The sequence below is a fragment of the Coregonus lavaretus genome (assembly GCF_964263955.1).
Source record: "Coregonus lavaretus genome assembly, chromosome: 2".
NCBI classification, from domain to species: domain Eukaryota; kingdom Metazoa; phylum Chordata; class Actinopteri; order Salmoniformes; family Salmonidae; genus Coregonus; species Coregonus lavaretus.
In genome coordinates, this window is record NC_139989.1 from 57,037,634 (window position 1) to 57,065,094 (window position 27,461).

General features: G+C 41.8%; 1 protein-coding gene across 1 annotated transcript; it reads left to right on the forward strand.

Annotated features, from left to right (window-relative positions):
• Positions 1-235: 235 nt before the first annotated feature.
• On the forward strand, positions 236-27,443 carry LOC311101673 (interleukin-12 receptor subunit beta-2-like). The gene is made up of 16 exons (XM_084142825.1): positions 236-533; positions 5,462-5,560; positions 9,186-9,327; positions 16,040-16,191; positions 16,527-16,741; positions 19,101-19,245; positions 19,362-19,438; positions 21,312-21,549; positions 21,717-21,911; positions 22,035-22,139; positions 22,423-22,557; positions 22,898-23,038; positions 23,437-23,503; positions 23,993-24,089; positions 24,511-25,745; positions 27,350-27,443. Exons 2-15 carry the CDS (start codon positions 5,488-5,490, stop codon positions 24,763-24,765), a joined length of 2,037 nt encoding a protein of 678 aa, XP_083998951.1. The 5' UTR covers positions 236-533; positions 5,462-5,487; the 3' UTR covers positions 24,766-25,745; positions 27,350-27,443.
• Positions 27,444-27,461: the final 18 nt, after the last annotated feature.

Genomic DNA, 27,461 nt, shown 5'->3' on the forward strand with positions numbered 1-27,461 from the left:
TTAACAGCGGTACACAATAGGAGAGAGAAAGACAATATCTCCTTTCATCGTTAATATCAACCATAAAGGAAAAGGGCAAAGAGTAATGTTATTAATTGTCCAAAGCAGGGCTATAGTTGATCGCTACCAAAGGAAATGTCCGTCAAACAAAGTAGGCGAGTCATAGACTGATCACAGAGCGTCATCGGCTACATTTAATTTTAGACAGTTGTCCACTCGCTTCTGGGCTCATTTCACTCCGCGTTGCGGATCATAGACAAGACTGGGCGTGTGAGCGATAGCTAGGCCTACAGACATCCAATCTAGTTTCTGCCAGATTGCTTTCACCTATTCAGTCTGATCAAATCGGTGAAAGGGAGTGAGCGAGGGCGCAAGGGAGGAAGAAACGCTTTTTGGAAACAAATACAGCTAGTGTGCTGCAGAAAACACCCAAACTTCTGAGCTGTAAACATCGCAAACATTCATTCATCGTACGATAGAATGCTGGCGAAAGATGGAAGTCCCGGTATTTCGATGTTTTCCTTGACGACGAGGTAATGGCTCTTATTTTTAGAACTACTTATTTTTGAACATAACTTACAGCTTGCTGAAATCATGTTGGTCATTAGGCCTACCAGCAGGGGCGGCCTGTTCAATAGGGCGATATGGGCGACGCACTGCCAAACGGGAAAAGGAAGGGATTTTTTTTCTAATCAATTATATCACGGCAACAGTAGTTATCAGTGTTGTAATCTATACGTCTGATCTGCCACAGTGCCACACTGCCACTAAATGTCGAATCAGGCTAAAGTCGTGCTTCAAATGGCTCCCCCCCCTTTTGGGGCGATTTCAGTCAGGTTGAAAATCGCCCAGAAGTCTGTCATAGACTCCCATGTAAAATCTATTTTTTTCAAATTTCAGAGCCTTCAATACAATCTCAATGGGTGTCTGTGGGCTTGCACTTACGCGCTTTCGTCATACGTTACGTTACCATGAACGTAACTGAGAAAAGAGCGGATTGTTTGAAAGAAGTTCCTTTTTGTCAGCGAACAAATGAAGATAAATTGGCAACGAAACAATTAGGACCTCCCAGACCAAATTTAATAATTCAACAGGTTTCTACTAAAGGCGGAAAGTCCTACACCCGAGGATTTTCCAAAAATTGGTACGAACGAAAAAAGACATTGCCACTCACTCAACTGGATGAGGGATACAGGCTAGCTGTCCGCCGCCACAACGATGAGGTTAGTGTTGATAATCACAAGTTTACTGGAGAACTGAGACCAAGTAGAGACTTTGGACAGGGTGGATATGGTATAATAAAGGCAGTTTATTCAGAGGTAAAGATATCTGGAATCGCGTTCACGGACCCGTTCGTCAAACTCTTAGGGAGCTATAAATTAAGCCCCATTACTTACCATATCAGATAAGAGAAATTGCTGCAGCTACATATATTTTACATCCTGGCCCTACATAGTTCACTATTTGCATCACTTACCAAAATATTACATGTGGTCATATATGCTTGGAAAGTGGAGATGCCATAGAACGTCAAAAAAGTAAACATTGCTGGAGACACATTGCCGTTTTGGAGAAGACATCGCGTTTGCTAGCGAAGAGATTTGTTGTGGCAAATGAACTTGGGCTGGGAATTGCCAGGAACCTCACGATAAGATATATGCATCAGCATTGCGAGTCTCATGATTCTATACGTATTGCGATTCGATACTGTGATTTTATTGCGCACCATATGTCTGTTGCAGAGGGATCAGAAAGCCATGAGAACGAGTTTTGATCAGTCATGGAAATAAAAGTGCTGAAAACAAATTGGCTCCCAATGTGAAAAGATTGAGAACAAGCTATGAAGGAACAATAATGGTGTTTTGGTGCAGGTACAGCCAACTAGCGCTAAAATATTGCGATATTGTCAATACAGTATATCGTAAAGTATCACTATGTAACTCGATTTCTTTCACCCCAATCCCTCAAATTAACGGTAAATAACTGAATTGTTTGCCCCACATTTAGCTAAGATGATTAGCTAGCCAGCTAAAATGTTTTATTTAGTTAGCAGTCGCATCTACAATAGTTTACTGTCAATAACATGTCTCCAAAAATGACGTGGTGTCTCCAATTGTGTTGACATTTTACAATTGCGATGCGCATCCATGAGTATCCACTTTCTGTAGCTCAGCTGGTAGAGCATGGTGCTTGTAACGCCAAGGTAGTGGGTTCGATCCCCGGGACCACCCATACACAAAAATGTATGCACGCATGACTGTAAGTCGCTTTGGATAAAAGCGTCTGCTAAATGGCATATTATTATTATTATTATTATTATCTGAAGAGAGCCCCGAAACATTGTGTGCAGACATTTTATGCAATAAATGAAGTAGGTTGAATCTAGTAGTTCTGATCTTCTGATTGGTCCTGATGAGTTGGGCGAGGTCCCCTCCAGGCTACTGTCACTGTTGCATTGGCTCTGAGTCGGGTTCTCTGTCTTCAAATGTTCAGCCTAAGAGAGGGGATTTTTGTGTGTGTGTGTGTGTGTGTGTGTTTAACAGTGATGATGTGTGTGTGTGTGTGTGTGTGTGTGTGTGTTTAACAGTGATGATGTGTGTGTGTGTGTGTTTGTGTGTGTGTGTGTCCTCAGAGCAAGAACTCGTGAGTTGGAAGAACTGAGAGGCCTATGGCGTGGGTGTTGTCCTTGGCCACCTGCTGACAAGGCTGACAAGATAGGACCCTTTTGTCCATTGTTATTGGATAGGAACAGAACTTATAACCAGCTCCTGACCTAAATAGATCTTAGCACAACATTTTACTCAACATATCATATTCCATATTCACTATAACAAATATATTTACTACGACATTAGCAAGAACCGCCACATCCTCAGCCGGCTAATCCAGTGTGTGAAGTTTTGCGGAGTGTTTGAGTTAGCTTTGCGAGGCAAAGATGAAACTGAGGGCTCCACCAACCCTGGTAAGCCAACACTTTTGAGATCAGTCAATAAATGCTTCTGGTATTGACTTATATGCTGCCCCTGTCTTCATGTTGTTGCTGGACATATCTTTTTTAAAATGTGTGTAGGTCACCTAAATCATCAGAAAAATTGCCCCTCCTGAGAATTTTTTCAGGAGCCGCCACTGCCTACCAGTATAACGGTTTTAGACTTCAAATAATACAAGACTTTGAATGTTCACTGAGCGATAATTTAGCAGCCAAACTAACGGGATTTAAGGGAAACTGAAGGGACTGTGAGGGGAAGTTACGTAGAGAGGAGAGGAGCAGGACGGCCTTTTTTACAATGATGGTGTACTTACTATGTGCACATGCAAAAAAATAGGAACGAGGTGGGTAGATAACTAAGTGTGTCATTGTAGCAAAGTATTTATAAACAAAAAATCCGATCTCTTAAACGTTTCGTTCATTTTTGTTCTAATATCTATATAATAGGCCATAATTGATTTTGGCCCAATAGGCCTGGCATATTCCCACGTTCAACAACTCTACATCTCTGCCCAACCTGGCAAGAGTGGCCAAAAGGTTGTTTAGCCTCCCCAGTGGCTCTGAAAGTGTGGAGAGGGTATTCTCCGCTGCTGGCCTGCTCTCCAGGCACCATCGCATGAGCCTGAATCCACATGACCAAATGAATTGTATTACATTTTAAGGAAGTCACAGCCTATATGCGCAATTTATAGACTACATTATAATGTCCCTACCAGCACTCGCAAATGCTTCACAGTTTATTTCTTTGTAGGCTATAGCCTTGAAATAATATAAATAATATAGCCTAAATAATTCATTTTCGTACCTTCTTAGCCTCCCTGTCTGGCTCCTGACCTATTTAGAGTGTTTATATGTTGTTTAATATGACATGTAGCCTATTTGAAATTACGTGAGCTTCTTACATTCACCTTTTCATGTTTATTAAAATACTTTTCATTCAAATCCATATGGTTTGGTTTCGATACTTCAAATCCAAATGGTAGGTCCAGGTAGTCACAAAAATAGATGAGTGTTGGTTAAATAGTGATTTTAAGTTATTTTTCCTGTGAGATCTGAGTGGTTTTTAGCAGAGCGGTTGGAAAGAACATGGAGCGCATGTTTCCAACAGCTCAACATGCTCTTCTCCCTAGTAGGAACAGTCCTCCAAAGGAAGGAATGGAAATCTACAGTATTTCAATTAAATGTTTCTAGGACAAAATTACATGTATTTAAGTATTTTGTTGTTGTAGTGGGGCCAGTAACATTAGTCATCTCTAAAAATGATACTTTAAGGAAAATATTTGTATATCATTTTTCATTTTCTATTTATATGTTAAGCACACAATATAATGTAAAAGTATGTATTAAGGTGTCTGTAATATAATACATGTGGCAAAAACGAATGTAGACATTAATAAATGAATTTCTATAGCTTCCAAAATATTTTTTTTACAACGTCAGAGAGTGCCAAGATGGAGGCACCGTGGCTTCAACACATCGCCCCCTAGGATTCAATATAGTGTATATATAAATCATTGGATGTAACACTGAAAAGGTTTGCACGTTACTGTGTGAACAACACCTATCACACAAGATCATGTCACTTTGCTCACCACAATGTGACAAAAAGTTATGACGTTTAAAGCTAGAATCTTTAGTTGCTAAATCAATTTTTGGACTTATAAATTAATGGTATATAGCCATTGATTCTTGAAGAATATAACTTCAAAATGCCTCATGAGCTTAGTTCAACTGTCGTACCCCATCAGAAACCAAAATATAAGGTTGTTACACTCCAATGTTTGTAAACAATGTAAATGTAAACAAACACTGTCTAGCCTCAAAGCATGGTTAAAACTATCATTTTGATGTCATGGATGGTCTGTCCTTGCATCCATAGCACTGTCTATGAATTTGAGAGTGGTTACATTTCTCCAGGCCCTCCCTCAGATTTTTACCAAAACAGAGGCGGAGTGCCCACTTTGTTATTATTTCAGTTAAGGACTCTAGGCCCAGTGCAGTGATTTTCTTGTGTTTTATATATATTTCCACACTATGAGGTTGGAATAATACTGTGAAATTGTGAAAATGATGATAATGCACTTTTAGTGTAGGAGCTTTTTACCTGCCTGGTGACATCACCTGCTGTTAAATTAGTTAATAGACCAATAAGAAGGAGAGTTTTCAGTTTTCCCTTCCCCACTAAGACCACTCCCAAACAGTCCTAGCAAAATTCTTGCTTGATAAATCGCCCTTTGCTAAGAAGCTATTTTTTGTTGTTGATCATTTTAATTGAAAAAAATCACAGTAAGGTACTTAATTGTTACCCAGAAACTATTTGATATTGAGATAAAAACGTCTGCATTGGGCCTTTAAGGGTGTGTGTGTGGGTGTGTGTAAATGTTTTGTCTGTGTGCGTGTGTGAGACTTCTGAGACATTCATACACCTGCCATTCACCACTTATTTGGTGTGTGTGTGTGTGTTTTCCATAGGTGCTGAAGGCATAGTGGTATGAGTAATGGCATGGCCCAGAGTCCCATGCCTTCTGCTGATCCTGCTGCTCCTACTACAAACCTGCTTACCTCAACCAGGTGAGTACTTCACACTGGACTGATCCCAGTTCTTTTTCCTGGTAAAGTCATGTGACCAGGAAATTCTCCTTGGCACTATTTATAATCTCTATTTGACACACCCTCAGATCCATCATTCACTGATCAGCTCTGGGGTTTCTTCAAATAATTTAGACTAAACCGTTGATGCTGATCTATATGTTTGATCTTCTTTCTATGACATGTCTGATCGTACAGTGGGGAAAAAAAGTATTTAGTCAGTCACCAATTGTGCAAGTTCTCCCACTTAAAAAGATGAGAGAGGCCTGTAATTTTCATCATAGGTACACGTCAACTATGACAGACAAAATGAGAAAAAAAAATCCAGAAAATCACATTGTAGGATTTTTAATGAATTTATTTGCAAATTATGGTGGAAAATAAGTAATTGGTCAATAACAAAAGTTTCTCAATACTTTGTTATATACCCTTTGTTGGCAATGACACAGGTCAAACGATTTCTGTAAGTCTTCACAAGGTTTTCTCACACTGTTGCTGGTATTTTGGCCCATTCCTCCATGCAGATCTCCTCTAGAGCAGTGATGTTTTGGGGATGTCGCTGGGCAACACGGACTTTCAACTCCCTCCAAAGATTTTCTATGGGGTTGAGATCTGGAGACTGGCTAGGCCACTCCAGGACCTTGAAATGCTTCTTACGAAGCCACTCCTTCGTTGCCCGGGCGGTGTGTTTGGGATCACAGTGTGTGCTTATGGTTTCAACGTTATGTTTGTGTGTGTGTGTGTGTTTGTGTGGGGGGGGGGAGACGCTAAACTGGCACAGTTCCTTTAAAGGTGAATGTCATCAGGATTTTTTTCTCTCTCACTCTCTGTTTGCGTGAAACTGCCACGCACGTCTCCAACTCAATCATCAAGTTTGCTGATGACACTACAGCGGTAGGGCTAATTACCAACAAGGACGAGACGACCTACAGGGAGGAGGTGAGAGCCCTGGCGGACTGGTGCCAGGAAAATAACCTCTCCCTCAACGTCAACAAAATGAAGGACAGCAGAGAGAGCACGCCTCCATCCACATTGACGGGGCTGCAGTGGAGAGGGTCAAAAGCTTCAAGTTCCCCGGCGTGCACATCACTGAGGACCTGAAATGGTCAACAACGCCTCTTCAACCTCAGGAGGCTGAAGAAATTCAGCTTGGCCCCTAAGACCCTCACAAACTTCTACAGATGCACATCCGAGAGCATTCTGTCAGGCTGTATCACCTCCTGGTACAGCAACTGCACCACCCGCAATCGCAGGGCTCTCTAGAGGGTGGTGCAGTCAGCCCAACACATCATTGGGGGCACATTGCTTGCCCTCCAGGACATCTACAGCATCATTGTCACAGGAAGACTAAGAAGCTCATCAAGGACCTCAGCCATGGCCTTTTCACCCCGCTACCATTTAGAAGGTGGAGACAGTATAGGCACATCAAAGCTTGGACAGAGAGACTGATAAACAGCTTCTATCTCCAGGCCATCAGACTGTTAAACAGTCATCACTAGCCGGCCTCTGCCCAGTTCCCTGCCCTGAACCTTAGACACTGTCACTAGCCGGCTACCACCCGGTACTCTACCCTTAACCTTAGAGACTGCTGCCCTATGTACATAGAGTCATTGAACACTGGTCACTTTAATAATGTTTACATACTGTTTTACCCACTTTATATGTATATACTGTATTCTAGTCATGGCTCATCCTATATAACTACTGCTGTACATACCTTTTCTATTCATAATCTGTCCATACTGTCTATACACACCATTCACATACATATACAGTAACAGTCAAAAGTTTGGACGCACCTACTCATTCAAGGGTTTTCTTTATTTTTACTATTTTCTACATTGTAGAATAATAGTGAAGACATCAAAACTATGAAATAACACATATGGAATCATGTAGTAACCAAAAAAGTGTTAAACAAATCAAAATATATTTTATATTTGAGATTCTTCAAAGTAACCACCCTTTGTGTTGATGACAGCTTTGCACACTCTTGGCATTATCTTAACCAGCTTCATATGGAATGCTTTTCCTTCATTCTGCGGTCCAACTTATCCCAAACCATCTCAATTGGGTTGAGGTCGGGTGATTGTGGAGGCCAGGTCATCTGATGAAGCACTCCATCACTCTCCTTCTTGGTCAAATAACCCTTACACAGCCTGGAGATGTGTTGTGGGTCATTGTCCTGTTGAAAAACAAATGTAAAGCTCAAACCAGATGGGATGGCGTATCGCTGCAGAATGCTGTGATAGCCATGCTGGTTAAGTGTGCCTTGAATTATAAATAAATCACTGACAGTGTCACTAGCAAAGCACCCCAACACAATCACACCTTCTCCTCCATGCTTCACGGTGGGAACCACACATGCAGAGATAATCCGTTCACCTACTCTGCATCTCACAAAGACACAGCGGTTGGATCCAGAAATCTCAAATTTGGACTCATCAGACCAAAGGACAGATTTCCACCAGTCTAATGTCCATAGCTCGTGCTTCTTGGCCCAAGCAAGTCTCTTCTTGTTATTGGTGTACTTTAGTAGTGGTTTCTTTGCAGCAATTCGACCATGAAGGCCTGATTCACACAGTCTCCTCTGGACAGTTGATGTTGAGATGTGTCTGTTACTTGAACTCTGTGAAGCATTTATTTGGGCTGCAATCTGAGGTGCAGTTAACTCTAATGAACTTATCCTCTGCAGCAGAGGCAACTCTCAGTCTTCCTTTCCTGTGGTGGTCCTCACAAGAGCCAGTTTCATCATAGCACTTGATGGTTTTTGCGACTGCACTTGAAGAAACTTTCAAAGCTCTTTAAATGTTCCGCATTGACTGACCTTCATGTCTTAAAGTAAGGATGGACTGTCGTTTCTCTTTGCTTATTTGAGCTGTTCTTGCCATAATATGGACTTGGTCTTTTACCAAAAAGGGCTATCTTCTGTATACCACTCCTACCTTGTCACAACACAACTGATTGGCTTAAAAACATTAAGAAGGAAATAAATTCCACAAATTAACTTTTAACAAGGCACACCTGTTAGTTGAAATGCATTCCAGGTGACTACCTCATTAAGCTGGTTGAGAGAGTGCCAAGAGTGTGCAAAGCTGTCATCAAGGCAAAGGGTGGCTACTTTGAAAAATCTCAAATATAAAATATTTTTTGATTTGTTTTACACTTCTTTGGTTACGTTGGTTATGTGTTATTTCATAGTTTTGAAGTCTTCACTATTATTCTACAATGTAGAAAATAGTAAAAATAAAGAAAAACCCTTGAATGAGTAGGTGTGTCCAAAGTTTTGACAGGTACTGTATATATTATTTATATTCCGTACTCTGACATTGCTCGTTCTGATTTGTGTTAATTTCTCGTTCTTTTTTTAACCTTTTGATTATGTGTGTATTATTATTGTATTGCCTGATATTGTTGCATTGTTGGAGCTAGAAACTGAAGCATTTTGCTGCATCTGCGATAACATCTGCGATAACATCTGCGATAACATCTGCGATAACATCTGCGATAACATCTGCGATAACATCTGCAAAACTGTGTCTCTTTTTCTCTATCAATTGAAATTCACTTCTACCTCCCTCCCCCTTCTCTCCCTCACTCTCTGCAGGCCCTCCATCTCCTCCCTCCGTTCCCCAGTGTCACATCCCCTATACGGAGGGTCAACAGGCAGGTATCCACTGTTTCTGGGAGCCAGGACAGGACCCACAGATCCCCACCTCCTACAGACTGCGCTGGAACTCTACGGAGGGGTAAACACATGTCTACTATAGTCTGTATACATCCCATCTTAATAGAGTATATACAGGACATCCTATAATCACATTCACAAATGACACAGACATAGGCTATCATAAACTATCATATACTGTTCCTACACAGATGCAAGAATAGCTGTTTATTCGCTGCGTTTGGAAACCTGCGGTGACTCGTGGTGTTTAGAAACCGATGGATTAATGCTGTGTTTGTAACCAAGTGGGAATTTACCACCATAGCGTTAGATAGAGGACTCTAGATGGATAAAACCCATTTGGCATGGACATTGTCATCGAGGGATTCACCATTTTAAAGTAGTCAACTGGGTGGGACTTCCTATGGGTGAAGGAAGGATCACATGATTCCATCCGGGTCATCAGGAGGGATCAGCCAATTAATAATACTCGTGAGTAAACATTACAATACTGTAGGTGGTAGTAAATCGCCATCCTTGGCTTTATACCTGTTAAAACAACACACTCTAGATGGCAGTACGCACCCTTTCAGTTTGTTTACCAACTCATAGAAGTAGTAGAAGAAGAAAATTGATTACTTCAAAATGGAGATGGCTCAATGGCGCTGCCCGTGCCAGGGCCGGGCTTATGTGCCCTAACGTACCTCCTTGTCGGTCCAAATAAAATATTGAAATAGTGATCATTTATTTGACACAGAGGCGCACCGACAGAAAGACGTATCAATCTCAGATAAAGCATCCAAGCGAGCGAAACAGACAAGTTTCCCACTAGTAATTACCAGTTGGAGGGTCGTTCAAATTATTATTTTTTCCCAGTCATGTGTGGTAAACACAGAGAATGATAGAGATATCATCTTTGTATCTGTCCCATTATGGCATCTGTGAGAGCACGGGCAGCGCCATTGAGACCATCTCCATTTCGAAGTAGTCCTTTTTCTTTTTCTTCTACAACTTTGAGTTGGCAAACAAACTGAAAGGGTGCATACTGCGTTGTTTGTGTTGTTTGAAGAGGTATAAAGCCGAGGTGTGTGTCTCTTTGTTAACAACAGCTTGTGTGCGTTCTCTAATATTAAGGAAGTCTCAAGGTTCTGCTCGCCTGAGTTAGAATACCTCATGATAAGCTGTAGACCATACTAGTTACCAAGAGAGTTTTCATCTATATTTTTGTAGCTGTTTATTTACCACCACAAACCGATGCTGGCACTAAGACCGCACACAACGAGCTGTATAGCGCCATAAACAAACAAGAAAATGCTCATCCAGAGGTGGCGCTCCTAGTGGCCGGTGATTATAATGCAGGGAAACTGAACTCTGTCTTACCTAACTTCTACCAGCATGTCACCTGTGCAACTACAGACGACAAAACTCTAGATCACCTTTACTCCACACAAGTGTCTTCACTGCTCCCTGAGCCAGTCTGTAATACCTACATGTTTCAAGCAGATCACCATAGTCCCTGTGCCCAAGAACACCAAGGTAACCAACATCCCAGACACACTGGACCCACTTCAATTCGCATACCGCCCGTGTATATAGCCAAGTTATTGTTACTCATTGTGTATTTATTATTACTTTTATTATTACGTGTTATTACTTTTCTATTATTGATCTATTTTCTTTCTCTCTGCATTGTTGGGAAGGGCCCATAAGTAAGAATTTCACTGTTAGTCTACACATGTTTAGGAAGCATGTGACGAATACATCTTTATTTAATTTGGAATGTTTGTTCACGAGTATAATTCATTGGCTGATCCCTCCTGATGACCCGAATGGAATCATGTGATCCTTCCATCACCCATAAGAAGTCCCAACCAGTTGACTACTTTAAAATGGTGGAAGCCCTCAATGGCAATGTCCAGAGGCGAGCTCTTATGCTGCGTTCGTAACCAAGTGGGAAGTGGGAATTTGGCTTTCTTTTCCGCGGTGGTGGGGTAATGCGCATTCACAATGTTAACCTGCAGCTAGGGCTGGCACAATTACTGTATAACCGTGTAACCGACGGTTATGTATGAAAACCGTCATGAAAATAACTGTCATAACCGTGGTGTGGAACGAACAGCTGACTGAAGGTGGGACGGCTGGGCATTCTTGTGGTTGAGTCCGTTTCTGCAGTAACATGGACTCTTAACAACGTGATAAAACTTTGTTGCTCTTTGCTGAAACAAGCAAGGTGTTGTAGCAAACAAGTCTCCGGTTGCCTAGGCAAAACCTCTCTCCCTGCAGCAGCAGCACACATAGAAATACTGTAGAATGAATAAAACAGGCTTGGAACCTCTGACCCTGGCAATTTGACTGGTAAACTCATGAGTACACTCGCAATGGCTGCCTTCTATTGTGACACAATAATTTCCATGGTAATGTACAGTTGAAGTCGGAAGTTTACATACACTTAGGTTGGAGTCATTAAAACTAGTTTTTCAACCACTCCACACATTTCTTGTTAACAAACTATAGTTTTGGCAAGTGGGTTAGGACATCTACTTTGTGCATGACACAAGTAATTTTTCCAACAATTGTTTACAGACAGATTATATCACTTATAATTCACTGTATCACAATTCCAGTGGGTCAGAGGTTTACATACACTATGTTGACTGTGCCTTTAAACAGCTTGGAAAATTCCAGAAAATGATGTCATGGCTTTAGAAGCTTCTGATAGGCTAATTGACATCATTTGAGTCAATTGGAGGTGTACCTGTGGATATATTTCAAACTCAGTGCCTCTTTGCTTGATATCATGGGGAAAATCAAAAGAGATCAGCCAAGACCTCAGAAAAAAAATGGTAGACCTCCACAAGTCTGGTTCATCCTTGGGAGCAATTTCCAAACGCCTGAAGGTACCACGTTCATCTGTACAAACAATAGTACGCAAGTATAAACACCATGGGACCACGCAGCCGTCATACCGCTCAGGAAGGAGACGCGTTCTGTCTCCTAGAGATGAACGTACTTTGGTGAGAAAAGTGTGAATCAATCCCAGAACAACAGCAAAGGACCTTGTGAAGATGCTGGAGGAAACGGGTACAAAAGTATCTATATCCACAGTAAAACGAGTCCTATATCAACATAACCTGAAAGGCCGCTCAGCAAGGAAGAAGCCACTGCTCCAAAACCGCCATGAAAAAAGCCAGACTACGGTTTGCACATGGGGACAAAGATCATACTTTTTGGAGAAATGTCCTCTGGTCTGATGAAACAAAAATAGAACTGTTTGGTCATAATGACCATCGTTATGTTTGGAGGAAAAAGGGGGTGCCTTGCAAGCCGAAGAACACCATCCCAACCGTGAAGCACGGGGGTGGCAGCATCATGCTGTGGGGGTGCTTTGCTGCAGGAGGGACTGGTGCACTTCACAAAATAGATGGCATCATGAGGAAGGAAAATTATGTGGATATATTGAAGCAACATCTCAAGACATGAGTCAGGAAGTTAAAGCTTGGTCGCAAATGGGTCTTCCAAATGGACGATGACCCCAAGCATACTTCCAAAGTTGTGGAAAAATGGCTTAAGGACAACAAAGTCAAGGTATTGGAGTGGCCATCACAAAGCCCTGACCTCAATCCTATAGAAAATGTGTGGACAGAACTGAAAAAGCGTGATCGAGCAAGGAGGCCTACAAACCTAACTCAGTTACACCAGCTCTGTCAGGAGGAATGGGCCAAAATTCACCCAACTTATTGTGGGAAGCTTGTGGAAGGCTACCCGAAACATTTGCCCCAAGTTAAACAATTTAAAGGCAATGCTACCAAATACTAATTGAATGTGATGAAAGAAATAAAAGCTGAAAGTAATCATTCTCTCTACTATTATTCTGACATTTCACATTCTTAAAATAAAGTGGTGATCCTAACTGACTTAAGACAGGGAATTTGTACTAGGATTAAATGTCAGGAATTGTGAAAAACTGAGTTTAAATGTATTTGGCTAAGGTGTATGTAAACATTTAAATTTTAGTAATTTAGCAGACGCTCTTATCCAGAGCGACTTACAATTAGTGAGTGCATACATTTTCATTCTGGCCCCCCGTGGGAAACGAACCCACAACCCTGGCGTTGCAAGCGCCATGCTCTACCAACTGAGCTACAGGGGACTAAACTTCCAACTTCAACTGTAAATGTTAATTCTAATGATGTTAACTGATGTGGCTCATGTAATAGAATGTATTTTTTGTAATGTCAGTTGAGTTGAATCAACAAATCACAGCACATATTGATGGGTACGCTTCACGCTTTTACTTCCTGCTTTTGCTTCCTGCTTTGCTCCTAGGTTGAAGATGGGAAGGTTAAAACAACGGTGTCACAATAATGCGGAGGTTCTACCACTCTGAATCAACCATGGGACCAACTCAAGCATTGTAGCTATCTATGGTGACTAGGCAGAAGGCAACCGGTCTGAAGCAGATCATAAGGCTGGTGAAAAAAATAATGCATTTTAAGCTAATGCCAGAAAACAGACAACAACCATCTAACCAACATCTAGGTTGAAGATTACAAGGTTAAGACAACAGTGTTCTAATATCCTATAACTCTTTGCAATTCATGGGACCAGTATTGCTAGTTAGCAATGGCACTAGTAGTTATCAATGGTGCTGGTCCCATGAATTTGTTTATTTTTGAATGCTTCTGCATGGAATTATTACGTGGTCTTAACGTTGTATTTCTTTTACCTAGACTGAAGACTAGGTAAAAAAATACAATCACAGAGTTACTAAATCCAGAGGCGCAACATCGCGAGACATACGGGAACGCTTGAGAAACAGACCAAACAGACCAGGCCGGGGTTTGGGGTTTGAGAAGTCAATGAGAGAAGTGAAAATGTTTTCCTTAGTTGTTCATTTTCTTGAAATCTAAAGGCACAACCTAGATTCGAGCCAATGTCTTAAAGATGCTCTATGGTTGCTAAAATTCTAATAGTTCGCCTAATTTCAGTTTGTGACAAAACAAGCAAGTATAGTGTGGAGAATCATTGTACCATCTAATATCTTTTCCACAACCAAAAAATTGTATTTTCAGCTGTTTGAAGCTGGTGTGCAAAACCGAAAGTAAAAGAAGCAAAAGCTCAACTTAAGAACGGGAAGCATAAAAATAGCGCACATAGAACATATCTACCTCTTCTTAAACTTCCTTTCAATGAGAATGACATATCTATACCACATATTTCTATGTGAATTTGGTCGGGTCGCCCAAAAAATTACATATTGTAGCTTTAAGTAGTTGAACTTGTTATTACTCAAACCTTGTGAAGGTGATAAAATGACACGTTAAAATTTTCGTCAAAAACGACTTTATATTGAAGGAGTGCCATTGATTTGCGCAGTTCGACGCGAGACAACCGTGTCTCTACACATGAGCTAAGCTAGCCAACGTCGCCATGACATCAACTACAAGTGTGACCGGGTTATTTCTATTGGAGAAGCAGTTTTAGCCTATCTTCATACTGTACTGTCTTTGATACAAGGTTAAGACAACGTAATAATTCCAGGCGGAAGCATTAGAAAAAAATTAACAAATTCATGGGACCAGCGCCATTGATAACTACCAGAGACGAGGAGGATGAGAGAGGCTCAACTCGGCGGAAAATCTGTCTCCCTCCAGTAGGTGGTGTTTTTCTGTGGTTTCGCCCACCGGGTTTTTGCATGGAGGTTAATGAGAGTGTCGAATTTGGTTAACATAAAATGTATGGCTTATTTGCTACGTGAGGTTTATTTGATCGAATAGAAGTTTCATAACGCTGAAGTTGTTATGAGTGTACTGATATAAGTAGGACACATGACGTTCCGGCAACTTTGAGAAAGAAACACTTTATATTGGAGTTGTCTCGAGATGGCTATGCATATGCATGGCATGAGGCTAGTAGCATAGCATCTATTTCCATTGAGTACAGGCGGTTGACGTCAACAAACCTCTTTGAATAGTCAAAAAAAGAATTACAATAATGTGATGTATCCACCAATACAAAGAAAGGCGGGAGCTAGACAGCCCGCCGTGCCACTTTGTGGACAACGACTCCCATTGTTAGGGTGGAGAGATGTATCTTGTCAGTATATCCATAATCTTTGTAACTAGACAAATGTACTAACGCCGTTGCTAACTAGCATCGCTGGTCCCATGACTTGCAAAGAGTTATGGGATATTAGAACCCCGTTGTCTTACCTTGTAACCTAGATGTTAGCTAGCTGGCTAGATGGTTGTTGTCTTTTTTCTGGCATTAGTTTTCACCAGCCTTATGATCTGCTTCAGACTGCTTGCCTTCTGCCTAGGCACCGTAGCTACAACGCTTGAGTTGGTCCCATGGTTGATTCAGAGCGGTAGATCCTTGTAACACCGTTGTCTTAACCTTACCATCTTCAACCTAGCTTTGCTCCTATGGGTACACTCACAATGGCTTCCAGTCCACCCATTATGCCATCATTGACTTGATGGGGACGCCCGTTTTGTTCATTCTATTTCTATGGCAGTGCCTGCAGTCAGGAGCGGCGGAGAGTAGAAAATTTGAGTCTTTTCTTTTGCTATGTGAACGGTTGTTACGTGACCGCGGTCATTTGACAGGCCAATAGCCGTCATCCAAAATTCCATGACCATCACAGCCCTACCTGCAGCCCTGTGGCATGCCTGGTGTGTTGGAGCTAGGTCTGTGTCTGTGGTCTAGGACTGTATGTCTGCACAGTGCTGTCAGCTGTGGTGTTTGAGTGGTGTTTGGGTGTGTATTTATGTGTCCTGCATCTTCCTTTTCAGCGGTAGCGGCTTCGTGGAGTGCACCAATGTGAGTGGCGTGATCCCTCGTGACCTTTACTCCAGTTACAGTTACATGACTGTGTTGGTCAGAGCTGAGAACCAGCATGGCTCTGCCAAGTCTAAAATGGCTGAATTCAACACTGGTGATATCAGTGAGTTAGTCAGGGATGACTCTTCTCTGTACATTCCCTATTCATTCAGAGGGACAGACACTACACTTTCAGTCACACTCTCTCTCTCTCTCTCTCTCTCTCTCTCTCTCTCTCTCCCCCCACCCTCACTCTCTCTCTCTCTCTCTCTCTCTCTCTCTCTCTCTCTCTCTCTCTCTCTCTCTCTCTCTCTCTCTCTCTCTCTCTCTCTCCCCCCACCCTCACTCTCTCTCTATCTCTCTCTCTCTCTCTCTCTCTCTCTCTCTCTCTCTCTCTCTTCCCTCTTTCTTCCACTCTCTCCCACTCTGTCCTCTCTTCCCTATCAATTCCTCTACCAGAAAAGCCACCCACCCCTGAAATCACTCACCATTGTCCTCAGCCTCTGGAGATCTACTGGACATTGCAGTGTAATGATCTAGGCAGCTCTGACCAACACTGTGATTGTCCTCAGCCTCTGGAGATCTACTGGACATTGCAGTGTAATGATCTAGGCAGCTCTGACCAACACTGTGAGGTCCAGTATCGCACCCAGGACCAGCAGGGCTGGACTCAGGTGAGTGAGCTGAGCATGGCTGGGGTTTTGTTCATTTCCCCATACATCTGACACAATGGCTGTCTACCGATTCTCCACCCTTCTCCCCAAGTGCGCACTTGTTCACTTCCATTCATGGATTTAAAATAAAATGACTGGTGTAAGAAATATGTTGGAAACTCCCTCCCGCCCACTCCTAGCCCCTACCTACACCAATCCAATGTGGGGAGTACTGTGCGAGTGTGCACTTCAGGAGAGAAGACTGGGTATTTTGGGAGCGGTCGATATGTACCCAATTATGTTTTTTCAATTTCAGTCGGGGAGGGTTTAGTATTTTTTTATTTAGTCCAGGGGAGGGTCGCGCAATATCAAGTCAGCCTAGTGTGGTCTCAATCAAATGATCCATAGCCTATATATAGGCAATAGGCCAAGGCTATACGAAGAGCATGCTTCTAAGAAAATGTACTTTCTTCCCGAGTTTATGCGTGCTTGGATGGTGTATATAAAACTAGCCTACACTGCATTACACACTGCAATGGATAGGCTATCCCAATCATGAGCCCTGGCCAAAAAATGCTATATCTGTTCGCGCAGAGTAGGCCTACTGATGTCCTGTTCAGTTTGAGAGGGAGAGCAGAAGATGAGGAGTACTGGAGGTAAACATTATGTTTCGTTGCCCATAATGAAGATATTTATCAGAGTTATTGACCTCACGATAAGCCATATTCAAGACTTACATTACTATGAAACGGCAGCCACGGAGATGGACAGCGCATGGGTGCTGAAAGTAGGCGAATTCGAGAAGGCCTAATTCATTTAAACAGTTAATTGTAATTTGACTTTAGGCTACTACCAACAAGAGAGCTTTGTGTTGGAGCCTATTTCTTACTTTTCAATGAATAAGTGGTAGGACTAACTGTTTGACAGACGCAATTATAGCCTACTATCCATAGATTATGTCAGCCAATTCATTCAGTCACCATGAACTCCTTAAAGATCTCAGTGAAGGGCTTGGTGTGTTAAGTTAAAACCAGGGCTTGAATTGAGGGGGTATGTGAGGGTATTGTTAAAGAAAATGGCTAAAAGCATAGTCCTTGTTAGCTTAAGATTTAGAAAAACAGTTAATGGACCTGATTATATAAAGTGATCTGTAACAACGCTTTAGTCCGCAATGCTTTATGCTAGAAACAAGCTGTAAAATGCTGGGGAAACTCCGATGCATATGGGATATCTTTGGTTTGTCTCTATGACATTCAGAGGCTGCGTTACAACCTTCTATTGCAGAGGAGACAAAACATGGACTTTGCTTGAGAAGTAATATGTGATTCTGTCACTATCAATTGACGTTCCACATTTCAATAGGCTATTAAAAAACACACTAACTCCAAATCAGTCAGTAGCAAACCAGGTAGCCTAAGAAGGAACGAAAATGAATTATTTAGGCTATATTATTATTATTATTATGAATAATGATAACAAGGAATTTTAAGAAATCAATTGTGAAGCGTTTGTGCCACGCTACAGGCTGGCAGGAGCGCTCAGCATTTCAACATCACATCAACAACAGCACTTCAACAACATGACTATACATTTCACATTTAGGTTGTATAAAATGAGAAAAAAATATACTTTGAATTAAATAATAAAGAAAGGAAAAAGTCCTTATTAGGCCATACAGTCATTTTATACTGCCTTTGAATTCACTTTTAGGAACACGAGTTTGGCCGGTCTTTTGTTTGAAGATCATGCGGTGAGCTATGCATGCCTAGTTTGTTAATTTAGCCTAGCAGATACTCTTATATTCCCATGCCCTAATCACAGTCAACACAAATCAATTTTGTAACAACAATATCATGGAATAAAATAGAATAAATTAGAAAATGATAGTTTCCCAAACGAAGAAAAGTTACAAGTGCATATAGCCCTACCTGATGATATGTGGTTGTTGTGTTAAAAAACGAATGGCTTTCTCAAATTCATTGATGATCAGATATTTCCGTTTTTTGCAGTTGATAGACAACTTTGGCTACTTTGCCATGTAATGCTTACAAAATGAAGAACAGTTTCTAAAACTGCATATCTAAGGCTCTGATCTGCCATAGGAGTGAGGGTAAACGGTAATCATGTTTTCTGCTATCCACTTTATGTTTGAATTGTTAGATTGTTTTGGGACCAATTTGTTTATCAAAATCAACTTGCGCGCAGAAAAGGGTAGCTATTTCAAAATATATAGCTCCATTATCATTTTACTTTCTATAAGGTTTTAAATGTGAAAGTGTAGCCTGGAGTTGTTTTTTAATCCAATATAATCCCCCATCCCTGGGGCCCCCTCTTGCCCATCCCTGTTCTTATGTGTGTCATTCTTTCATGTCCTGCTCAGGAAGACCAGCTCCTAAGCAACTTCCTGCTCCTGACTCCACGGCCCTACACTGTGTATGAGTTCCAGGTGCGCTGTGCCTGTGATGGCCCTGAGGCCCTGATGAGTGACTGGAGCTCAGTCTACACAGCACAGAGTTCTGAGTCAGGTCTGTCAGTGGGTGCTGATGGGTAATGTAGTCCTGTGGTCTCCACAGCTTGAAAATATGTGTGCACTTATTCTGTGGTGATAGATGATCAAACTATTTCTCTCTCTCTCTCTCAGCGCCTGTGAAAGCATTGGATGTGTGGAGTGACTGTGGAGTCACCTCTGAGCTTTCTCAATGTGCCCTTATGTGGAAGGTATGTTAACGCAACATCCCATCATAATAGGAAATATATCATAATATATCATATATACTGTACAGTACCAGTCAAAAGTTTGGACACACCTACTCATTCTTTATTTTTACTATTTTCTACATTGTAGAATAATAGTGAAGACATCAAAACTATGAAATAACACATATGGAATCATGTAGTAACCAAAAAAGTGTTAAACAAAGATTCTTCAAAGTAGCCACCCTTTGCCTTGATGACAGCTTTGCACAGTCTTGACATTCTGTCAACCAGCTTCATGAGGTAGTCACCTGGAATGCATTTCAATTAACAGGTGTGCCTTGTTAAAAGTTAATTTGTGGAATTTCTTTCCTTCTTAATGTGTTTATAGCAAGAACAGCTCAAATAAGAAAAGAGAAAGGACAGTCCATCCTTACTTTAAGACATGAAGGTCAGTCAATCCGGAAAATTTCAAGAACTTTTAAAGTTTCTTCAAGTGCAGTCGGAAAAACCATCAAGCGCTATGATGAAACTGTCTCTCATGAGGACCGCTACAGGAAAGGAAGACCCAGAGTTACCTCTGCTGCAGAGGATAAGTTCATTAGAGTTACCGGCCTCAGAAATTGCAGCCCAAATAAATGCTTCACAGAGTTCAAGTCACAGACACATCTCAACATCAACTGTTCAGAGGAGACTGTGTGAATCAGGCCTTCATGGTCGACTTTCTGCAAAGAAACCACTACTAAAGGACACCAATAAGAAGAAGAGACTTGCTTGGGCCAAGAAACACAAGAAATGGACATTAGACCAGTGGAAATCTATCCTTTGGTCTGATGAGTCCAAATTTGAGATTTTTGGTTCCAACCGCTGTGTCTTTGTCAGACGCAGAATAGGTGAACGGATGATCTCCGCATGTGTGGTTCCCACCGTGGAGCATGGAGGAGGAGGTGTGATGGTGTGGGGGTGCTTTGCTGGTGACACTGTCAGTGATTTATTTAGAATTCAAGGCACACTTAACCAGCATGGCTACCTCAGCATTCTGCAGCGATACGCCATCCCATCTGGTTTGCGCTTAGTGGGACTATCATTTGTTTTTCAACAGGACAATGACCCAACACACCTCCAGGTTGTGTAAGGGCTATTTGACCAAGAAGGACAGTGATGGAGTGCTGCATCAGATGACCTGGCCTCCACAATCCCCCGACCTCAACCCAATTGAGATGGTTTGGGATGAGTTGGACCGCAGAGTGAAGGAAAAGCAGCCAACAAGTGCTCAGCATATGTGGGAACTTCAAGACTATTGGAAAAGCATTCCAGGTGAAGCTGGTTGAGCAAATGCCAAGGGTGTGTAAAGATGTCATCAAGGCAAAGGGTGGCTACTTAGAAGAATCTCAAATATAAAATATATTTTGATTTGTTTAACACCTTTATGGTTACTACATGATTCCATATGTGTTATTTCATAGTTTTGATGTCTTCACTATTATTCTACAATGTGGAAAATAGTAAAAATAAAGAAAAACCCTTGAATGAGTAGGTGTGTCCAAACGTTTGACTGGTACTGTACATATATAGCAAACTCTATACCATATAATCAGGTTAGACAAGTGATTCATGTTTCAAAGGATTATCAATTTTCTAATCATAAGAACTTCAAAACATTTACATAATTTAGCAGACACTCTTATCCAGAGCGGCTTACATAAGCAAATAGGGTTAAGTGCCTTGCTCAAGGGCACATCGACAGATTTTTCACCTAGTCGGCTCAGGGATTCAAATCAGCAACCTTTCGGTTACTGGCCCAACGCTCTTAACCGCTAGACTACCTGCCGCCCCAAAACACCCCCTTCCCTACAGCCTGCTATAACTAATACCCCTGTCTGGTATCTATCCTCAGGAGATGCCCACCTGGTTGGTTCAGGGGAAGGTGCTGGGGTACGTGGTGACATTATCACACAGTAATGGGACAGTGGAGGTTGTGAACATGTCCACGTCAGAGCCTGGTGGCCTGTTTGTCTGTCAAGAGAAGAGATGCCGCTTCACTCCCTCTCTGCAGGGTGTATCAGGGGTGGATGTGTCAGTCTACAATTCCCAGGGTGCCACCAAACCTGCTCCCCTAGCTCTACCCACATTATGTAAGGGAAAGGTGTGAGTGTGAGTGTGTGTGTGTGTTTGTGTGTGAGAGACAGAGAGAAATAAAGGGAGTTGTTAAAAAGAGAGAGAGAGAATGAGAGAGAGATAATAGAGTGCAGGTTTGTATGTTTCTGTCTTCACAGATTCACACATTTTCTCTTCCGCTCAGGTCTACAGGTGCCAGAGCTATCCTTCACTGTGAACCTGGATATATTGAGCCTCAATGTATCCTGGTCTCTGCCACCCCAGCCCATTGAAAACATGCAGGAGTATGTGGTACAGTACAAGCAGGTGGGACATCCTCCGACACAGGGCTTTGATTGGATAAAAGTGCACCAAAAAAATACATCAATCATTTTAAGAGGTTTGTGTGGCTTAAATTGATCAATAATACAATTTCTCTCTGAACATATTTCTTGATATTTTGTAGTGTTTCAAATTGGTTTCAAGATGACAGCATCACCTTTGTCTCTGTCTCCACCTATAGGTGACTTTAAAAAAAAACACACTGCTTACAATGTGTCATTGTTTGCGGTGTTCATCAACAGTAGCTGCCTGCTTGGATCTACAATTGGGTATTCACTTCATGGACGTAAGTATATTAGAGCATGGAAATACAAGTATTTATAATGTACTTGCCAGTATGTAATCAGTGCAATTAGTGCACATGACCGATTTTCAGTGGAGTAAACAAACTTGAAATATAGGAGTTTGCAGGATATAAAGTCTTTACCTAATGTTAATTTGTCCGTTCTTTTAACTCCCTGTAAAACATGATTCATTTTTTTTATTTTGTATTGTTTACATTTGTGTTCCTTTTGTTTATTCCTTTATCCGTTTCACCTCCATCTTTTCTTCTCTCTATCACTCCTCAGTCCCACCCAAAGTGCCTGAGTTCAATGTCCAGCAAATCGCTGACTCTAATGTGACTTTGTCCTGGCAACACATCTCCCTGACCCAGAGGAAGGGGCTCATACTGCTCTATCAGCTGGTACTAAACAACTTTACAGGTATACAACACAAAGACATTGGAGGACCATCTGGGATAAATGAGCTATCTTTTGTTGCTACAATGTTATATTGTTATAATAAAAGTGCAGTGTCCATTGTCCATTGTTTACATTAGCATAAAATACAGCATTAAATTGTAGTAGATTAAATAGCATTAAATATTTAAGCCTGTTCCCAGATCTGTTTGTTCTGTCCTGCAAACTCCTATAGTCATTGTCACACAGACACAGCACAAACAGATCTGGGACCAGACTATCCACAGGCTACCGTACTGCACACTCTAGTTTCCACACATCAGTGGCCTTGCTCACAATCATTCAACCTTTCCTCCATCTGCAGTGTACAACGTGAGTGCGGACCAGAGCAGCTTCCATCTGTTAGGACTTACACCGGGTCACCACCAGGTCTGGATCAGGGCTGAGACTAAGGCTGGACTGGGACCCAGTGAAACCATCAGCTTCTCCACCAAGAACAGCCATGGTATTCTACCACTTGTCGTTTGATTGTGGTCCTCCTGGACTGGCCTCACTCTGCCATGTAGTAATTTGATAGTGTATAGCTGTTATAGGTTCTCTAACAACCGTGATGAGATGTATTAAGTGTTTATGTACCCTAACTGGTGACACTGAGGTTGTGTATAACACTGTAATTATTATTTATTATTAAACAACCTAGAAATATTATTGTAGGTTGTGTATAATACTGTATATAACATCACCTTTAAAACAGAAAAGGGTCCTGAAGTTCCTTAGAAAGTAATAACAGTCTAATATTGAATGCACCTTTGTGCTACAGTATGTGATTATGAACATGGATTGCGATCTAATTGGTAATTTTGCCTTCCGACCTCCCCCATCTCTCTCCCTTTGTTGTCACAGGATACCTCAGATATCTGCTGCCATTAATATTAATATTAATAATGTTGCCATTGGTCATCATCTTAAGGTGAGAGACTGGATTCCCATACTTCAACCCCAATAGCCTAATTCTGATTATTTTCTCATTGTCTTGAACCAGGGCCATGTTCATTAGGGCACACTGATACAAAATGTTTTTAAAGGCTTTGCAACATTTCGTGCCGACTGAACACATACAGGGTGTGGTGCTCTCTCATGTCTCCTTCCTCTAACCCTCTGAAAGTTCACCCATGCCAGAAATAGGTTTACAAAAGGGGAAACGCTTGAGGAAGTGGAAATCCGAACGGGCAGTTGAGTTGGGCTTTCAATTGTGCCCTCCATTCGTAACAAGTGGTCTTGATCAAAAACATAAAACAAACAATATGTTTGACCCCTTTCAACTAAAACATACTGGATAATATATTTCTACCACTTTTAGGGTGATATACAAATGGACAAGTCAATTCAAGGAATTGTGAACTCTTTAGGCCCTTTTGGTGTGAAGTATGTGAATGATAGTGTTGTTTATTTTCTGTAGTATACAAATGAAGACTTGCTTCTTGGTTCCTGAGTGGTGTTGTGAGAAAGGGCCTGACCCCAGCAACAGCAATCTGTTCCAACAGATGAAATTGCAGGTGAGATCAGAGCAGACTATCACTATGTGGCTGTGACTGACTGATCTACTATCAGTTAGTCTGATATTAGTTAGTCTTATAGTATTCTAGTTAGTGGTAGACAGAGCCCCAGGCAGAGGCCCAGTTCATCATGTCTTCCTGCCTGGTTTTTCTTCCTCCAGCCATTTAGGGTTGGGAGCTAACTACCTATAGATAGAGATGGTATATTCTTTGTAGTGTTCCAGTAAGAACCTGTTGTAAAATAAAGAATGTGCGTACTATATGAACCTAAATATTGATTATACCACATACAGTAGCAGGGGCTGTATTGGGCTAGTAATATACCATTCCCTTGAGTTATATTATCACCAGTCAGAGGCATAACATACAACCATAGAGGACTAAATGAATGTGTCTGACTCCCTGCCTGTCGTTGCTCTAGTTTAACAGCTCCTTGACGGCGATATGCTCTCCTCTGGAGTCTAACCCAAAGATCTCTGAGCTGGAGGTGGTGGAAAACCCTTTCTGGGATGCCAAGGCCTGTCCTAGGAAAAGGTCCAGCCCTGATGGACAGACAGAGGGGATGTTGGGAGAGGAACGCACCCACACAAGGACTGACACAGAGTCCGGGAGCTTGTCGGAGGACGATCCGTTAGTTTCGGACTATGAGAAGCATTTCATGCCTGTGGGTGTATGACCCTACTGTCTGTCTGGTGTGGTGCTAACCATCATCTCTTTTGGTGTGTGTATAATCTCTTCATACCAACGACAAGACAGGACAGCCATTGTTCAGTCGGAACCCCAAGGGCCAAACAGGTCAATTGTGGGCTATTGTGCTTGTTGATCTAGATGCAGATCGCTGATTCATGGGAAAGGGTTGCCCTAAAAACAACACGAGTGCACAAGTCGAAGTACGCCACTTGTCTTGTTGTTTTCAAGGAAAGGAAAAGGGATGTTGTCGACCGTTTGTTTTCCGTGCTCCGACTACAAGGAATGTTGTTTGGGAACAGTAAACATTTTTTACAGCAAATGTAGACCTGTGTGAAAAACCACGTTGCCTACGGTGTACACACTGTCTACAGTGTTAATTTTGAACTACAACTGCCAATCATGTCTGCTCTTTAGGTCAGATGAAATGCTATTTCAGGATGTTTCTGGAAGCTTGGATCTCGATAAAGGTTGAGTTGCCTGAAACCCTCTGTTTTTATGTTTGACTTTTTTTTATAAAACAATGTTTTTGAAAGTTATTTGCTGTTTGATTTATTAAACATATTTGTATATCTAGCTAAATAATAACTATGTCCCTTTTGAGAGGCCATTAAAAAAAATGCAACTGGCCTCTCACCACGGTCAACTGGAAGTTCCTTTACTTCGACAAATGACTTTGGAAAGTGAACGGAGAAGATCTTGGAGCCTGAGCCTCACACCGATGTTTAGGATAAGGATGAATTTGATCCAGTAAGACTGACATTTTTGGAGAAAGTGGACCCCTGTTTTTTAGTGGACCCAAATGTGGTTTCAGGGTGGGTGGGAAACGGAGGTGGAAAAAGTATCCAGTTGTCATACTTGAGTAAAAGTAAAGATACCTTAATAGAAAATGACTTGTGTCAAAGTGAAAGTCACCCAGTAAAATACTCCTTGAGTAAAAGTCTAAAAGTATTTTGTTTTAAATATACAGTATCTCACAAAAGTGAGTACACCCCTCACATTTTTGTAAATATTTGATTATATATTTTCATGTGAAAACACTGAAGAAATGACACTTTGCTACAATGTAAAGTAGTGAGTGTACAGCTTGTATAACAGTGTACATTTGCTGTCCCCTCAAAATAACTCAACACACAGCCATTAATGTCTAAACCACTGGCAACAAAAGTGAGTACATCCCTATGTGAAAATGTCCAAATTGGGCCCAATTAGCCATTTTCCCTCCCCGGTGTCATGTGACTCGTTAGTGTTACAAGGTCTCATGTGTGAATGGGGAGCAGGTGTGTTAAATTTGGTGTCATCACTCTCACACTCCCTCATACTGGTCACTGGAAGTTCAACATGGCACCTCATGGCAAAGAACTCGGAGGATCTGAAAAAAATAAGTGTTGCTCTACATAAAGATGGCCTGGGCTATAGGAAGATTGCCAAGACCCTGAAACTGAGCTGCAGCACAGTGGCCAAGACCATACAGTGGTTTAGCAGGACAGGTTCCACTCAGAACAGGCCTCGCCATGGTCGACCAAAGAAGTTGAGTGTATGTGCTCAGCGTCATATCCAGAGGTTGTCTTTGGGAAATAGACGTATGAGTGCTGCCAGCATTGCTGCAGAGGTTGAAGGGGTGGGGGGTCAGCCTGTCAGTGCTCAGACCATACGCCACACACTGCATCAAATTGGTCTGCATGGCTGTCGTCCCAGAAGGAAGCCTCTTCTAAAGATGATGCACAAGAAAGCCCGCAAACAGTTTGCTGAAGACAAGCAGACTAAGGACATGGATTACTGGAACCATGTCCTGTGGTCTGATGAGACCAAGATAAACTTATTTGGTTCAGATGGTGTCAAGCGTGTGTGGCGGCAACCAGGTGAGGAGTACAAAGACAAGTGTGTCTTGCCTACAGTCAAGCATGGTGGTGGGAGTGTCATGGTCTGGGGCTACATGAGTGCTGCCGGCACTGGGGAGCTACAGTTCATTGAGGGAACCGTGAATGCCAACATGTACAGTGACATACTGAAGCAGAGCATGATCCCCTCCCTTCGGAGACTGGGCTGCAGGGCAGTATTCCAACATGATAACGACCTCAAACACACCTACAAGACGACCACTGCCTTGCTAAAGAAGCTGAGGGTAAAGGTGATGGACTGGCCAAGCATGTCTCCAGACCTATTGAGCATCTGTGGGGCATCCTCAAACGGAAGGTGGAGGAGTGCAAGGTCTCTAACATCCACCAGCTCCGTGATGTCGTCATGGAGGAGTGGAAGAGGACTCCAGTGGCAACTTGTGACGCTCTGGTGAACTCCATGCCCAAGAGGGTTAAGGCAGTGCTGGAAAATGATGGTGGCCACACAAAATATTGACACTTTGGGCCCAATTTGGACATTTTCACTTAGGGGTGTACTCACTTTTGTTGCCAGCGATTTAGACATTAATGGCTGTGTGTTGTGTTATTTTGAGGGTACAGCAAATTTACACTGTTATACAAGCTGTACACTCACTACTTTACATTGTAGCAAAGTGTCATTTCTTCAGTGTTGTCACATGAAAATATATACTCAAATATTTATAAAAATGTGAGGGGTGTACTCACTTTTGTGAGATACTGTACTTAAGTATCAAAAGTAAAAGTATAAATAATGTTTTATTCCTTATATTAAACAAAGCAGACGGCACCATTTTCTGGATTGTTT